The sequence below is a fragment of the Rhinoderma darwinii genome, chromosome 6, assembly GCF_050947455.1.
Source record: "Rhinoderma darwinii isolate aRhiDar2 chromosome 6, aRhiDar2.hap1, whole genome shotgun sequence".
Classification (NCBI taxonomy): domain Eukaryota; kingdom Metazoa; phylum Chordata; class Amphibia; order Anura; family Rhinodermatidae; genus Rhinoderma; species Rhinoderma darwinii.
In genome coordinates this window covers 95,853,363-95,870,972 of record NC_134692.1, presented here as the reverse complement: position 1 = coordinate 95,870,972, position 17,610 = coordinate 95,853,363, and the positions used below count along the sequence as shown (strand labels likewise).

Below are 17,610 nucleotides of genomic sequence, written 5' to 3'. Positions count from 1 at the left end.
GCATGAGGGGGATAAGCTGTGCTGAGTGCATCAGGGTAAGTAAAACTGGGGTAGATTGAAAATCAAGGGATGTATGATAAATTTTAAAACACTCATACAGAGCCCTGTTTTTTCGGGACACGTGTCACATTGATATATTGTGTCCTTCCTTATCCCCCTCTTATAGCAGACTTTGCACCTCTCTTGACTTTTTACCTTCTTGCCAGTTTGGGGAACTTCTCCTGGAAAGTGTTGCCCTGGTACGATGCGTGTGGCCTCGCTTCCAGGAGTACTGGGTGCCCCCCCTTCCTGGTCCCTAAAAATTAGGTTCTTGATAACCACCTCTTGAAATTCCTGGAAAGTTTCCCTCTGGCCTGCACATCGACGTAGCACGTATGCATTGTACAAAGCCTTCTGTATGATGTGCACGGCCAGCTTCTTATACCCCACCTTCGATTTCCGCATGGCATTGTAGGGCTTCAGGACTTGATCATGTACCTTATGTAGTCCAGGATACAGTCTGGTTTGGGGGTCTCTGTACTGGTACCTCGTACAGGTACATGGGTACTGGTGTGGCATCTCTCTTGTCCTTGTACTTGACATACAATATGTTGCTGCTAGAATGTGCCCTGCTCTCACCCTTTCTGAGTGTTTGCCCAAGCAGTGTCTTGGGGAAGCCTCTCAGATTTCTTCTAGCAGTGCCGCATGCCGCAGTACTTCTGGAAGCGAGGCACTTGAAGAGTGGGACGCTGGTATAAAAATTATCCAGGTAGAGGTGGTAACCCTGGTCCAGCAGTGGGTGCACCAAATCCCACACAATTTTTGCATTAACTTCCAGTAAGGGGGGGGGGTGCATTCTGGGGGCTGAATACTGGTGTCCTTCCCTTCATATATCCTGAATTTTGTAAGTATACCCTGATACAGTCTCGCACAGCTTATACATCTTCACGCCATACCTTGCCCTCGGCAGGTACTGGCGGAATTGAAGCCTCCCTTTAAAATGTACCAGGAATATATGCAAAAAGAAAAAAGGGGAGCAGAGGAAAGCAATGGCGCTCCTCTAAGGTGATATTGTACGGAAAAGATTGCAGCAATAGAAGGTAAGTTGGTTTACTCACCTAATATCGTTGTGCGAGTATAGGCACAACGCTACTGCTTTGCATGAATACTGAAGGCGATCTTTTCTAGCAGTGTCGGCTGCTATCCCACGAGTAGAATCCTCTCTACCCTGGGATACGAGAAAAGGAGGTTTGAAAGAAAAGGTTGCAGTTTTCGGGACACTGCGCCAGACCAGTGAGTGATCAAATCGATGTGTCAGATTTTCGGTATCTTTACTATTACAAATAGCACTACGCGTTTCAGGACCGGACTGGTCCCTTCCTCAGGTTGGTCTGAGGAAGGGACCTGTCCGGTCCTGAAACGCGTAGTACTATTTCTAATAATAAAGATGCCGAAAATCTAACACGTCGATTTGATCACTCACTGGTCTGGCGCCGTGTCCCGAAAACTGCAACCTTTTCTTTCAAACCTCCTTTAAAATGTACCACGGATTCATCAATAGAAAAAAACTTCTCGGGGGTGTATGCTTGGGCAAACCGGGCACTGAAATGGTCTAATAGGGGTCTCCGTTTACACAAACTGTCTAAACTGGGGTCATCTTGGGGTAGACACTGCTCATTACCAGCATAATGTAAGAAGCGAAGTATTGCCTCATAACGCATCCTGGACATGGCGATGCTGTACATCGGGGTGTGGTATAACATGTCTACTCCAGTAGGTCCTAATGGATGGCTTTTTCAGAAGCCCCATGTTCAAGAGCAGTCCCCAGAACTTTTTCCCAACTCTGCTGCGTCTACAGGGGTCCACCTGTGGGATTGGGCATAAAATGATGTGGGGTTCTTGGTCATATACTGTTGGGCATATAAATTTGTCTGGGACACCATAAGCTCTATAAATTCATCCGTGAAAAAGTCCATCTCACTGAGCCCTGCAGTATAAAATCTTACCCCTGGGCTGCCCATGTACTCAGGGATTTGGGGCTCGTGTTTGTCTGGTGTGGGGGTCTAAATGGGGTCATTAGGCTCGAGGGTTTCAACTGTTGCGAGGTCACTTCTCTTAGGGGGTCTCAACTGTGGTGGTGGTCCTGGGGTGTCTCCTAGGGGGTCCCTCCTCTTCACCACTGGATGAGGTGGTTGACCAATAAAAGAGTCTCGCCGTCCACCGAGTCTGTCAGAGGCAAGAAACACATAAACCTCTTCAGCAGAAAATTACCTTTGTGTCATCTTTATTATTTATGTGCTTAGACACGTGTAAATTGTGTGCTTAGACACGTGTATTGTGTATACAGCAAAAAAAAATACTTTAGAAAACTTGAAAAGAACAAAATAAAAGTATACTTCCCTAACTAGAAGCAATAGACTGTGGATATGTCATAAATGTTCTTGGTGGGAAAACCCCATTAACTGATTTTCCTTTTGTATATGTTGAGAATGGTTCTTATATCCCTCGTGCATAATATGGTTAATTAGAAGTTATAGTTTTGTTTTTTTCTTTCAGGAGATTCGATGGGGATATCATATGAGAGGTAAGTGATATATTTACATAGGTGAAGTATACAACTCTGGACTGTGAATTGGTCACGCCAGAATTGCAGCATTATATTACAGATTTTTACAATGACACCCAGGTCCGGTACTGAGCATTATTGGCCACTTTGGTGTTAGGCCCACGCATATGTGATTAGATGTGACTATATGCTATCTGGTATAAATAGTCCAATGTTTATATTAATTAAGAAATGTATCCTGTCCATTGGTGTCACCCAAACCAGTGAAGTTCAGTAACACAGGCAGAGGGGTAGCTAGCTTCTCCAGCACCCGGGGCAAAAATTCAGTTTGGCGGTCTTCCCCCTTGCCATATTTGTTTTCTCTACCAATTAATGACGTGTCATTTCTTTTCCACATTTTTTTTTATGTAACTCAAGCATAAAAACATTTGTACATTTTACAAGCAATATAGTTCTATACACAACACCAAAATCAAGCTCATTACATATATATACACAGCACCAGAACAAGCTCATTACATAGATACAGCACCAGAACCAAGCTCAGTACATAAATACAGCTCCAGTACCAAGCTCTGTACTTCTATACAGCACCATAACAAAGCTCATTACATATATACAGCTCCAGAACCCAGCTCATTACATATATATAGCACCAGAACAAAGCTCAGTACATAAATACAGTCCCAGAACCAAGCTCAGTACACATATATATATATATAGTACCAGAACCAAGCTCCGTACATATATACAACACCAGCACAAATACAGCTAAATTTAGTGCAACCCCTGCCGTATAGGTTTGCACCAAATCGTTTCCAGCTCCCAGCATGGCCCGAACAATGGTAGGGATATGCTGGGAGTTGCTGTTACACAAAAAAAAAATCATATAATCATACCACCCATCATCTCGCTGCAGATCATACAGTGACTAGAGTACTGATTAGAGGCAGAATAAACATTTACATTAAGTGACTCACCAGTGACGTCTCAGATTCTAGTTCTTTTTCTCCATCCGGTCCAGACCTCTATGATGAGTTCTCCCGGTCACAGCCCATTTCTGCAGTTTGCCGCTCAGATGTCTTCAGCTTCTCACTTTTCAAACATTTCTACACCTATAAACAAAGATAAAGTTCTCATTATACCACACCCTACACCCCTAAATATAATAGCGCCATACACTGCACCTCTAATATAATAGCACCATACACTGTATCCCACACACACCGTGCCCCCTGTAGATAGTGCCTGCCATAGAGCCCCCTCTAGATAGTGCCCCCATATAGCCCACCCCTGTATATAGTGTCCCACATATAGCTCCCCCTATAGTGCTCCACAGATAGCCCACCCCTGTATATAGCCCCCTGTAGATATAGCCCAGCCCTCTATATAGTGCGCCACATATAGCCCACCCCTCTATATAGTGCTCCACAGATAGCCCACCCCTGTATAGTGCTCCACATATAGCCCACCCCTGTATATAGTGCTCCACATATAGCCATTATATAGCTCTCCCCGTAGATAAAGCCCCCCGCAGATAAAGCCCCCCCTCCGGTAGATAAAGCCACTCCCCATAGATAATGCCACACACTTTTTTATTAGGATAAAAAAAAAATACAATCTCGCCTTAATCCCGTGCCGTCCGGCGGCAATGGAGACCTGCTCTCTTCTGCGCAGGTCTCCTGGGGTTGAACGACGCAAGCAGTGCGATGACGTGATCACGCCGGTTGCGTCTATGAAAGGCGGTGATTTGCAGGGCAGAATGACCTTTTTTTTTCCCGCTTCACTATTAGAAAGGCGCTGAATGGCTGGACATGGAACGTACCCGGCCATTCATTGCCTCTAATTTTACCTATGTCCTTTACACACAGGTACAATTATAGTGCAGGAGGGGGTGGTAGCGGCGGCTGGTTTCAGTGGCGCCGCAGACCCCTCAGAGAGGCAGCAGGCCACCGCCATGGACGGTGTGGCCCGGGCGCCCCCTCTAAGTTGCGCCCAGGGCACATGCCCCTCCTGCTCTCCCTCCTGACACAGGCATAGATTTATTTAAGAGAATTGCTATTTCTTTCTTCTAGGGATTCTGATTGTTGCTTCCTTGGAAGACCATGGAGGATTGTGGATGGCAGCCTAAATAAACCAGTGTGCAAAGGAATGCTGGAGGCTGTTTTGTACCAAGTAATGACCAAGCCAGGGATTACACAGCATAACTTAATACAACATTACAACGATGTGCTGCAGCCTGTCATTATACTCGAGTTATTGCAGGTATACTAAATGCTTTTTTCTCACAAACCATTTTACAGCATGTGTGTGTACTGAAGGAGTATGACGTTTGTTGGAGGGGAAAAAACAGCCCTCATATTCTCTTCATGACTTAACCCTTTCACGACAACCAGACGGCTTTATACGTTCCAACTGCCGATGCCCCGTGTATTTGTCACGTATATAAACGTTGGCATCCTGGAACTAGGTTTAATCCCATGGAGACGCAGCAATTTTTCGGATTTTAATTTTAGTTTTTTCCTCCCCACATTCCAAAAGCCACGGATTTTATATTTTTCTGTTAACATAGCTGTATGAAGGCTTGTTTTTTGCGGGACAAGTTGAAGTTTTTCACTGCATTATTTAATGTGCCATATAATGTACTGGGAAGCGGAAAAAAAATTCTTTGTGTGGTGGAATGGAAAAAGAAACTGCAAATGCACCTTTGTTTTGTTTCATATTTACGATGTAGATCGTTCGATAAAAACGACATTTTAACTTTATACTACAGGTTAATATGATTACGGAGACCGCAAATATATATAGTTTTTCCACTTTTTTATAAAGAAAAAACTTTTTGTTAAACTATTGTTTTGTGTTGCCACTTTCTGAAAGCCATAATTTTTTTTATTTTTCAGTCCATTTAGTGGTGTGATGGCTTATTTTTTGCAGGACGAGTTGTAGTTTTTATTGGTACCATTTTGGGCACATGCAACCTTTTGATCACATTTTACTACATTTTTTGGGGTGCTAAGGTGACCAAAAACCAGACATTTGGGTGTTTTGTTTTTTTTCTACGGCGTTCACCCAGCGGGTTAAATAACGTTATATTGTAATAGGTTGGACTTTTACTGAAGCGACTATACCAGTAATGTAAACGTTATTTTTTTAACATACATAACATATAGCTTACACCTGCTCGGTATGGAGCACGCTCCATACTTCCCCTTGGTGGCGGTCATGTACATTGCGACACAGAGATATTTGGCCACATGACTTGTGTCGGGGCCAAAGTCGCTGTGTAGCCCTAGCCTTATGTTAACCCCAAAGATGTCAGAGAGAACCATCCACAAACAACAGCCTGCTATAGGGCGGGGGGAGTCACTGCATCTCACTAGAGATTGTATGAACTCCTTGTTAACACCCGGATCTGTAATAGGCCGATGAGCCCACTCCATAAACCCACCCCATCCCAACTATGATGTAAATTTACGTCAGATGTCAGGGAGCAGTTAAAGGGATTTTAATACAATATTTTAACACAGTATTGTGGGGCAAAATTCTAACATTCATATTTACACCTGGTATTTCCAGCTTCATCAAAAATATACCGTAACTCCACCTAAAGGCATATTCTCACACTTATCACCTGTTCACAGGATATGGGATACCTGTTAGATAATTTCGGTCCTGACTCCTGGTATCTTCACCAATTGCAAAAATAGGGAACCCTGTTTCTGTGATCATGTGATAGGTGATACATTTATAGTATTTCAATAGTAGGTATATCCCATTAAAGATGTTCAGGTCCGTTTCATGCAGATATTTCTGACATCTAAGGCTCTGTTCACATTATTGTCGTGCTGGAAACATTTTTGGACCCCCATTCAGTGATATGTCAAGATTAGTTTGGAAGCCATAACCGTTGCCTTCTAATTATTTTTATCAATTGACATTGTTTGCACCCTTTAGGAAGCCTAGTTTATGAATCGGATGTGTCATTAGTGTTATAGTAGGAGGATATGTCAATTCCATGCAGTTTTTAATTGTTTTATTCGATTTTGCAATTCTTTTTCTTTAGGTAATGGAACAATTGGGCTGCATAAAAAAACGCTATATTGAAAAACCTAGCAAAGCTTCTCTCTTCTCAAAATCTCGAAACCCACAACTATTCAAATGCAGCAAAATATCAGAGGCTTTAACAGTGTTTTATGAACCTAGCATGGACTGCACGCTAAAACTGGGTGGAATCTTCCCTTCGGAAGTTAACTGGAATAAATGGGTTCTGTAAATGTATTTATATTTAGCTTAGAAGTCATTTCTCTTACATTTCTTATATACAATGTTTTGTAATTAATAAATAATGTATTTAATTTTTATGCTCTGCCTCTACTAGTATCATGATTTTCTCATATATGTTTGGACTCTATCTTCGTTTATTACTTACAAAATAGATACAGAAGTTGGAGCTAAGCTCCTAAAACGGGAATTTCCAGGTATGAAGCGTGAAGATAAGCATAGTAGAGTGAAAGGTAGTACCTGGCTGGCAGCAGGAAGTTGGGTTACCAGTAAACATCACCCACATTTGGCATTTTATTTGGGATAAATGCACTCGCACACTGGGACATATATGAAGTACACTGATAACATAACTGGATCTACCTTCATGCTTTATTGGATTCTAAATACACTGACCAGTGCTTAGAAACTCCTGTTACTTTGATCACAGATAAGTATTGCCATCCTTCTATCTCATTTCTTTATCAGAGTCTGAACAATAACTTTAAGATATTGATTTGGGAACTGTCAGCCCGGATTGTAATAAAATACATATAGCCCTCGTGGGGTTTTTCAAAACCCAATGACCAAGTTAAAAGGTTTTACAGGACTAACATTAATGGCCTAACTAGACTAACAATGTTTGGTGGGGGTCTGACCCCCAGGACCCCTGCCAATCTTTGACCTAGGCCATCCACGTTTTAGTCCTGGAAAACTCCATTAAGGCCTCATTCACACGACAAGGTCCGAGTGTCTGCCGATAAAATCGTCCGTTCTTCCCGGCTGGTTTGCATCCGTTCCGGGCCGTGTTGCCGTTTTTAACAGCCGATTTTGACCCGTTTTGCATCCGGTTTTTTCCCCTGTCCGTTTTAAAATCCGATGAATTTCATTTAAATTTCTTGCCACACACAGCCCCCTGTAGGTAATGCCACCCAGCCCCCTCAAGGTAATGCCACCCAGCCCCCTGTAGGTAATGCCACCCAGCCCCCTGTAGGTAATGCCACCCAGCTCCCTGTAGGTAATGCCACCCAGCCCCCTGTAGGTAATGCCACCCAGCCCCCTGTAGGTAATGCCTCCCAGCCCCCTGCAGGTAATGCCTCCCAGCCCCCTGCAGGTAATGCCTCCCAGCCCCCTGCAGGTAATGCCTCCCAGCCCCCTGCAGGTAATGCCACCCAGCCCCCTGCAGGTAATGCCACCCAGCTCCCTGTATGTAATGCCACCAAGTCCCCTGTAGGTAATGCCACCCAGCCCCCTGCAGGTAATGCCACCCAGCTCCCTGTATGTAATGCCACCAAGTCCCCTGTAGGTAATGCCACCAAGTCCCCTGTAGGTAATGCCACCAAGTCCCCTGTAGGTAATGCCACCAAGTCCCCTGTAGGTAATGCCACCAAGTCCCCTGTAGGTAATGCCACCAAGTCCCCTGTAGGTAATGCCATCCTGCCCCCTGCAGGCAATGCCACCCTGCCCCCTGCAGGCAATGCCCCCCCGCAGGTAATGCCACCCAGCCCCCCGCAGGTAATGCTACCCAGCCCCCCGCAGGTGATGCCATCCAGCCCCCCCCGCAGGTGATGCCACCCAGCCCCCCCCGCAGGTGATGCCACCCAGCCCCCCCGCAGGTGATGCCACCCAGCCCCCCCCGCAGGTGATGCCACCCAGCCCCCCCCGCAGGTGATGCCACCCTGCCCCCCGTAGGTGATGCCACCCTGCCCCCCGTAGGTGATGCCACCCTGCCCCCCGTAGGTGATGCCACCCTGCCCCCCGTAGGTGATGCCACCCTGCCCCTTGTAGGTGATGCCACCCTGCCCCTTGTAGGTGATGCCACCCTGCCCCTTGTAGGTGATGCCACCCAGCTCCCTGTAGGTGATGCCACCAAGTCCCCTGTAGGTTGCACCCATCCCCCCCCCCTTCCAGGAGAAGTCACTGACTTTAATGTCCATATATGGACAGTTTAGCCACTGACTTCAAAAAAAGAAAGGAGAGACCATCCTATTATTATTTTTTGGAATATCAGTTCTTGCCCAGGTGTATACCACCAATGTAAGACACGAAAAATTGGGTAAGGGAAAAGGGGGACAAGACTGTTATTATATTTATGTTGAGGTCGCCTTCAATTATTATTGCTGATACCGACAATTGAGTAGGGAAAGGAAATCCAATGCAATGTCCCCTTTAATTGCTATGGAAAGTTACCTATATCTTTTATGTTCAGATATTGTTTATTGAGTAATTTTGATTTCTTTTTATTTTACTCTTAATATTTATACAAGAATAGTTGTTGTAAATTTCTTTATATATTGTATTATCAATTCCTAGTGATTCTAGACACCCTTCGGTATAACAGGCTGTGTCTATATCACCAGGACTAGAGAGGGAGTACTCAATAGAATTGAAATGGTATTTTTTTATTTATAATTTTAGTTTTTTTATTTATTAGTTTTTATTATTGACAAAAAAACACATCAAATTGCTGAGGTCCACATCAGGTTGCCTGGCTTCAGCAGGTAAGTTGAATTGCTATTCTATTGCTCTACCTCAAATAGCTTTCCCTATTTCTAGAGTAACCTACGAGAAATTCGTGGCTTTGCTTCTGCTGTCAGGAGGAGAGTCTCGGCACAGTGTTGCAGTGAGAATTCACTGCTGACACCCAGTTGAAACAACACTGTGCTGCAGCTCTGGTTCACTATCCGGGTATAACCAGTGAACCTGAACAGCACAGTTCGTGAGACATCGCTCCAGTGCTTTATTTGCTTCCAGGTCCGAGCACTGATCTTGGTTCCTGGATGTTAATTTTCAGCTACAGCACACAAGCCTGTTGATACAATCTTATGATCCACTCAGAACAGTTTAAGCCAGGCAACCTGATGTGGACCTCAGCAATTTGATGTGGTTTTTTGTCAATAACAAAAACTAATAAAAAAACAAAAATTCGAAATAAAAAAAAAAATACCTTTTAACCCCTTAATGACCAGCCTATTTTAGACGTTAATGACCAAGCTATTTTTTACGTTTTTCCATCGTCGCATTCCAAGAGCTATAACTTTTTTATTTCTGCGTCGACATAGCTGTATAAGGTCTTTTTTTTTGCGGGACAAGTTGTATTTTTTAATAGCACCATTTTGAGGTACATATTATTTATTGATTAACTTTTATTGACTTTTTTTGGGGGGGGGGAATAGAAAAAAATCTGAAACTTTGCCACTTTTTTGCGTCCTAAATCTACGCCGTTTACCGTGTGCTATAGATAACACTAACTTTATTCAGCGGGTTGTTACGATTGCAACGATACCAAATTTGTATAGTTTTTGTATGTTTTACTACTTTTAGACAGTAAAAACGCTTTTTTTTCAAAATTATTTGTTTTTGTGTCTCCATATTTGAAGAGCCGTAACGTTTTTATTTTTTCGCCGATGCAGTTGTATGAGGGCTTTTTTTTTGCGGGACGACTTGTAGTTTTTATTGGTACCATTTTGGAGTAGATGCGACTTTTTGACTTTTTTAAAGTCAGGATTCACAGAAAACAGCAATTTTTCCATCTTTTTTCTTTTTTTATTTAATTTTTTACGGCGTTCACCGTGCGGGTTAAGTAATGTAATAGCTTTATAGTCGGGGTTGTTACGGACGCGGCGATACCAAATATGTGTAACTTTTTTACTTTATTTTGGTTTTTTAATACTAAAGCAGTTTGAAAGGGGAAAAGTGGGTTTTTCATTTTTTTTCACATTTTTTTTTTATTAACTTTTTATTCAACTTTTTTTTTTACTTTTTTACTAGTCCCACTACGGGACTTCACTATGCGATTCTCCGATCGCTATTATAATACACTTCTGTATTAATACACTGTATTGCAGTGTATTACTGCCTGTCCGTTTAAAACGGACAGGCATCTGCTAGGTCATGCCTGCGGCATGATCTAGCAGGCATTCATTACAGGCAGACCTGGGGGCCTTTATTAGGCCCCCGGCTGCCATGGGAGACACAGACACTCGGCGATCGTATCGCCGGGTGTCGGTGGGAGAGAGAGGGAGCTCCCTCCCTCTCTCCAAAACCACTCAGATGCGGTGCTCGCTATTGAGCACCGCATCTGAGGGGTTAAACGGGTGAGATCGATACTAATATCGATCTCACCCGGCAGAGCAGGGACGCTCCCAGCCCTCAGCTGCCTCTGGTAGCTGAGAGCAGGGAGATTTGACAGCTCCCTGCTCGGTTTACTTATTCCGATGCCGCGACGTAAAAAGTCTATGGCATCGGAATAAGGCTCGTTAGTGACCGACGTAAAAAGACTATGGGCCGGTCACTAACGGGTTAAATTCTATTGAGTACTCCCTCTCTAGTCCTGGTGATATAGACACAGCCTGTTAGACAGAAGGGTGTCTAGAATCACTAGGAATTGATAATACAATATATAAAGAAATTTACAACAACTATTCTTGTATAAATATTAAGAGTAAAATAAAAAAATAAAAATTACTCCAACAATATCTGAACATAAAAGATATAGAATTAAAGGGGACATTGCATTGGTTTTCCTTTCCCTACTCAATTGCCGGTATCAAAAATAATAATTGAAGGCGACCTCAACATAAATATAATAACAGTCTTGTCCCCCTTTTCCTTCTTTTCCCTTACCCAATTTTTCGTAGTCACTGACTTCTCCTGGAGAGGAATCCCCGGCCACAGGGTCGGGGATTCCGCTTCAGAAGTGAGTGACGTCACTGTGTCCATATATGGACTGTGTAGTCACTCACTTCTCCTGTAGCGGAATCCCCGGCCATAGAGTCGGGGATTCCGCTTCAAAGTGAGTGACGTCTCTGTTTCAATATATGGACAGTGTAGTCACTCACTTCTCCTGTAGCGGAATCCCCAATCCCCGGCCGGGGATTGGAGATTCCGACTTCTACAGGGAGCAAAAAAAGACCCTCCTCCTCCTCACAGTTCATGTCACTGTGAGGAGGAGGAGGAGGAGAGAGAGAGCGCGAGCGACGGAATACATGGCCATCACTCGGGACACATTCCGGTGATGGCCGTGTATTACCCGGTCCCATAGACTTCTATGGGAGACGGGCGGCTGGGTAAACGGCTGAAAATAGGGCATGTCCCATTTTTTGACGGCCAGATTTCCCGGGCCGTCAAAAAAATCGGTCTTGTGAATAGCCCCATTAGGGGTCTATTGTTCCTAATGCAGCCGGGTGATGGCCGTTCATAAATCGGCCGTCACCCGGGAAACCCTGTCGTGTGAATAAGGGCTAAGTCTACATAAAAAGTTGACACTTGTATGAGATTAGCAAACGATTTACAACTTTTTAATTACATGATTTATTTTCTGTTCAGATATTAAAAATTCTGCTGGACTCTGGTTACTAGAGAGCAGATCATTGTGGGAACTCAGATGACGGAACTAGGCTATTCAGTTTAGCACCGCTGTCTGACATGTAATTCATACAGAGAGTTACTGAACTTTTAACCATTAATTGAAATGTTGATGGTGGAGTTCCTCTGAAGATAACAAATAAATATAATTTCCTAGTATGTATGGCCTATTACAAAACCGTAACTGACCTCTAATCTTGACAAATGTGTCGGCATGGGTGGGTTTTCTACTTGTCCATAAGCTTGTGACATATTCATAGGGATATACGGATGTAGCCATCTTTATCTAGACTCTGATAACTTATTGCAGCGTGATATCACACAACAAAAGCCATTGAAAGTTCACCTGCCCATACTGTGCAGCTTGTAATAGGCAGGGCTGCACAAACCCTGTCTCACTTTGCATTTTTTTTTTCTATCCTCCTCCGTTATTTAAATAACCCCCTGAACTGTCAATGGGGCGTGTAATTGGCAAGGGGTGTGTAACTTATTGCTGTGAGACTGTCCAATCAGCTACGGACAGTGTCAGAGCAGGAGAGAGGTGCGTCCGTGCGTCCACCATGGAACAGAAGAAGTATGTGAATTCTTCTGTTCCGTGGCGGTGGGAGTATCGTCGGCGTCTGAGTGCGCGCACGCTCTCACTCTTCAGCTCTCGACAGAAAAGGACGATCTTGCGACAGGTCACACAGTGTTGTCGTACTTGTCTGCCGAGAGTTGAAGCGTGAGAGCACAGCTCCTGCCCCGCTGCTGACAATACTCCCGCACGCGCTCTCCCCTCTCCAGCTCCTGCTGTGACAGGGTCACAGCAATCGTAACACGCCCCCTTGCCAATTACACGCCCCCTTGCCAGTTCAAGGGGTTATTTAAATATCGGGCGCCAAATATAACGGCATCAATATCTAAATAACGGAGGAGGATAGGAAAAAAATTTCAAGCAAGACCGGATTTGTGCAGCCCTGCATATTACATGGTGCACACGTATGGGTGGGTGAAAGGTTCCCTTTAACCCCTTAAGGACGCAGCCTTGTTTTGGCCTTAAGGCTCAGAGCCCATTTTTCAAATCTGACATATTTCACTTTATGTGGTAATAACGTCGGAATGCTTAAAGCTACCCAAGCGATTCTGAGATTGTTTTCTCGTGACACATTGGGCTTCATGTTCGTGGTAAAATTTGGTCGATATATTCAGTGTTTATTGGTGAAAAATTGCAAAATTTAGAGAAAATTTTTAAAAAATTGCATTTTTCAGAATTTAAATGCATCTGCTTGTAAAACAGACGGTTATACCACCCAAAATAGTTACTAGTTCACATTTCCCATATCTCTACTTTAGATTTGCATTGTTTTTTGAACATTCTTTTATTTTTCTTGGACGTTACAAGGCTTAGAACATAAACAGCAATTTCTCATATTTTTAAGAAAATTTCAAAAGCCTTTTTTTTAAGGTACCTCTTCAGTTCTGAAGTGGCTTTGAGGGGCCTATGTATTAGAAACCCTGATAAAACACCCCATTTTAAAAACTAGACCCCTCAAAGTATTCAAAACAGCATTTAGAAAGTTTTTTAACCCTTCAGACATTTCACAGGAATTAAAGCAAAGTGGAGGTGAAATTTGCAAATTTCATTTTTCTTGCTGAATTTCAATTTTATTCATTTTTTTTCCTGTAACACAGAAGGTTTTACCAGAGAAACACTACTAAATATGTATTGTCCAGATTCTGCAGTTTTTAGAAATGTCCCACATGTGGCCCTACTGCGCTCGTGGACTAAAACACAAGCACTAGAAGCAAAGAAGCACCTAGTGCATTTTGAGTCCTCTTTTTATTAGAATATATTTTAGGCAGCATGCCAGGTTTGAAGAGGTGTTGAGGTGTCAAAACAGTAGGAATCCCCCAATAGTGACCCCATTTTGGAAACTACACCCCTCAAGGAATTCATTTAGGGTTGTTGTTACCATTTTGACCGCACAGTTTTTTCACAGCACCTATTTCAATTGGGCTGTGACATTAAAAAAATGTCATTTTTTCCAATAAGATGTAATTTTTTACCAAAATTTCTTATTTTCACAGGGAACAAAATACTCAATTTTGTTGCCCAATTTCTCCTGAGTGCATCAATACCCCATTTGTGGCAATAAACTGCCGTTTGGGCCCATGGGAGGCCTCAGAAGGGAAGGAGCGCTGTGTGTTCTTTGGAGTACAGATTTTGCTGGATTGGTTTTCGGGTGCCATGTCGCATTTGCAGAGCCCCAGAGGTATCAAAGCAATAGAAACCAACCACAAATGACCCCATTTTGGAAACTACACCCCTCAAGGAATTCATTTATGGGTGTTGTGACCATTTTGACCCCATAGTTTTTTCACAGAACTTATTTGAATTGGGCTGGGAATGAAAACAAAATAATTTTTTTCAAATAATATGTAGTTTTGGCTGAAAATTTCTTATTTTCACAAGAAACAAAATACCCCATTCTGTTGCGCAATTTGTTCTGAGTGCCGCAATACCCCATTTGTTGTGATAAACTGCCGTTTGGGCCCATGGGAGGGCTCAGAAGGAAAGGACCACCATTTGGCCTACTGGGGATTTTCTAGTGCGAAGTCATGTATGCAGAAGCCCCTGAGGTACCAGTACAGTTGAAACCCGCAAGAAGTGACCCCGTTTTAAAAACTACACCCTTAAGGCATTCATCTAGAGGTGTAGTGAGCATTTTGACCGGAGACCTACACCCCATAAACTGTAATGTGGTTTCTCCCGGGTATGGCAATACCCTACATGTGGCTGTTATCAGCTGCCTGGACACACAGCAGGGCTCAGAGGGGAAAGACGAGGGGGGATAAGCTGTGCGGAGTGCATCAGGGTAAGTAAAATTGGGGTAAATTATAAACCAAGGGATGGATGATAAATTTTAAAACACTCTTTCATACAGAGCTCTGGTTATTCGGGACACGCGTCATATTGATATATTGTGTCATCCGTTATCGCCCTCTTATAGCAGACTTTGCACCTCTTTTGACTTTTTCCCTTCTTGCCAGTTTGGGGAACTTCTCCTGGAAAGTGTTGCCCTGGTACGATGCGTGTGGCCTCGCTTCCAGAAGTACTGGGTGCCCCCCCTTCTTGGTCCCTAAAGATTAGGTTCTTGATAATCACCTCTTGAAATTCCAGGAAAGTTCCCGTCTGGCCTGCACATCGACGTAGCACGTACGCATTGTACAAAGCCATCTGTATGATGTGCACGGCCAGCTTCTTATACCACACCGCATGGCGCTGTAGGGCTTCAGGGCTTTATCTTACAAGTCCATCCCTCCCATGTACCTATTGTAGTCCAGGATGCAGTCTGGTTTGGGGGTGGCCTTCCCTTCATATATCCTAAACCTGTAGGTATACCCTGATGCACTCTCGCAGCTTATACATCTTCACGCGATACCTTGCCCTCTTACCCGGCAGGTACTGGCGGAATTGAACCCTCCCTTTAAAATGTACCAGGGACTCATCAATATAAATACACTTCTCGGGGGTGTATGCTTGGGAAAACCGGGCACTGGAACGGTCTAATAGGGGTCTCCGTTTATACAAACGGTCAAAACTGGGGTCATCTCAGGGTGGGCACGGCTCATTATCAGTATAATGTAAGAAGCGAAGTGTTGCCTCATTTATTTATTGTTTTAGGTTCCAGTTCAGTTCTGAAGTTGCTTTGAGGGGCCCATATATTAGAAACCCCTATGAAATACCCCATTTTAGAAACTAGACCCCTCAAAGTATTCACAACAGCATTTAGAAAGTTTATGAACCCTTTAGGTGTTTCACAAAAATTTAGAGCAAAGTAGAGGTGAAATTTACATTTTTTTTTTTGTCAGAAAATCCTCTTTATACCATTTTTTTTATAACACAAAAGGATTTATCAGAGAAACGCAACTTAACCCCTTAAGGACACGGCCAATTTTAGCCTTGAGGACAGAGCAATTTTTTGTAAATTTCCCTCTTTGCATCCCGACGCTCATAACGCTTTTATTTTTTGTACGACGTAGTTGTATGAGACTTTGTTTTTTGCGGGACGAGTTGTACCTTATGTACGTACCATTTTTTGATACAAATACATTATCGTTTAACTTCTATAAATTTTTAATTAGATTAAAATGCAGAAAAAAAGCAGTTGTGCAGCAGTTTTAATATTTTTTTTTTTACACCACACACCGATCATCATAAATAATGTTATACATTTGTTGTACAGGTTGTTACGGTCGTGGCGATACCAAATATGTCTATATTATTTTGTGTTTTGGGACTTATATTTTAAAAAGTTGATTTATTATAAAAAATGTGTGTTTCTGTGTATTTTAATTACTTTTTATTTATTTATTTACCATTATTTTTTTTTTACATTCATTTAACTTTTTTTTTTAATCCCATAAAGGGATTTATCATTTTGATTTTGTAACTGTAATGTACTGGCATAGATCTGTATGCCAGTACATTAGCCTGTTACTGATTGTACACGAGCAGTTGTTAGGACATACCTCAGTATGCCCTAACAACAGGAAATATGTTCAGACAGCCCTGGGGTCCTTCAATGGACCCTGGGCTGTCTGGCCATACGAGTTGTTGGCTTTGATCGCGTCACAGTTATATTCTGTGACGCGATCAATGTGCAGTCCCCTCTCCTTGAACGCCGCGATCAGCTGTCATCGCGGCGTTCAAAGGGTTAACAGCGGAGAGAAGATGTTTCTCTCCTCTCCGCTGTCAGAGCGGGGCCGTGGCTGTGTATTACAGCCGTTGCCCCGCTCTCGATCGCACACACAGAGACGGCAGAGACTGCTGTCACACAGGACGAGTATGCTCGTCCTAATGCGCGAAGTGCTCGCTGCTCAGGACGAGCATACTCGTCCTGTGTCGGCAACCAGTTAATACGTATTGCCCAGATTCTGCAGTTTAGAGAAATATCCCACATGTGGCCCTAGTGCGGTAATGGACGGAAGCGCCGGCCTCCGAAGCAAAGGAGCACCTAGTGGATTTTGAGGCCTCTTTTTTATTAGGCACCATGTCCGGTTTGAAGAGGTCTTGTGGTGCCAAAACATTGGGAACCCCCCAAAAGTGACCCCAATTTGGAAACTAGACCCCTTGAGGAATCCATTGTAGTTTTCTTGGGGTGCATGCGGCTTTTTGATCAGTTTTTATTCTATTTTTAGGTGGCACGGTGACTAAAAAACAGCAATTCTACTATTGTTTTTTTATTCTTTTTTTTTTACAGCGTTCACCGTGCGCTATAAATGACATATTCACTTTATTCTGCGGGGCGATACGATTACGGCGATACCAGATGTTTATAGTTTTTTTTTATGTCTTATGGCGTTTGCACAATAAAATACGTTTTGTAAACAATCATTCACTTTTTGTGTTACCTTATTCTAAGAGCCAGAACGTTTTTATTTTTCAATCAATAAAG

At 43.2% G+C, this 17,610-nt stretch overlaps 2 protein-coding genes across 3 annotated transcripts in view; one reads left to right on the top strand and one right to left on the bottom strand.

Annotated features, from left to right (window-relative positions):
- GTF3C1 (general transcription factor IIIC subunit 1) overlaps positions 1–6,864 on the top strand; it is a 237,562-nt gene extending 230,698 nt beyond the window's left edge. The window contains exons 35-37 of one of the 2 annotated variants that reach the window (XM_075830059.1): positions 2,539–2,563; positions 4,621–4,810; positions 6,609–6,864. In XM_075830059.1, the coding sequence (XP_075686174.1) occupies positions 2,539–2,563; positions 4,621–4,810; positions 6,609–6,818 (425 nt within the window). In that variant the 3' untranslated portion in view covers positions 6,819–6,864. Of the gene's footprint in view, positions 1–2,535; positions 2,564–4,620; positions 4,811–6,608 lie in introns of both variants that reach the window. The other variant, XM_075830058.1, reaches the window with a different exon arrangement.
- The window catches only part of SNRNP25 (small nuclear ribonucleoprotein U11/U12 subunit 25), a 58,557-nt gene that overhangs the window by 7,669 nt on the left and 33,278 nt on the right, over positions 1–17,610 (bottom strand). The gene's annotated exons all lie outside the window — the stretch shown is intronic.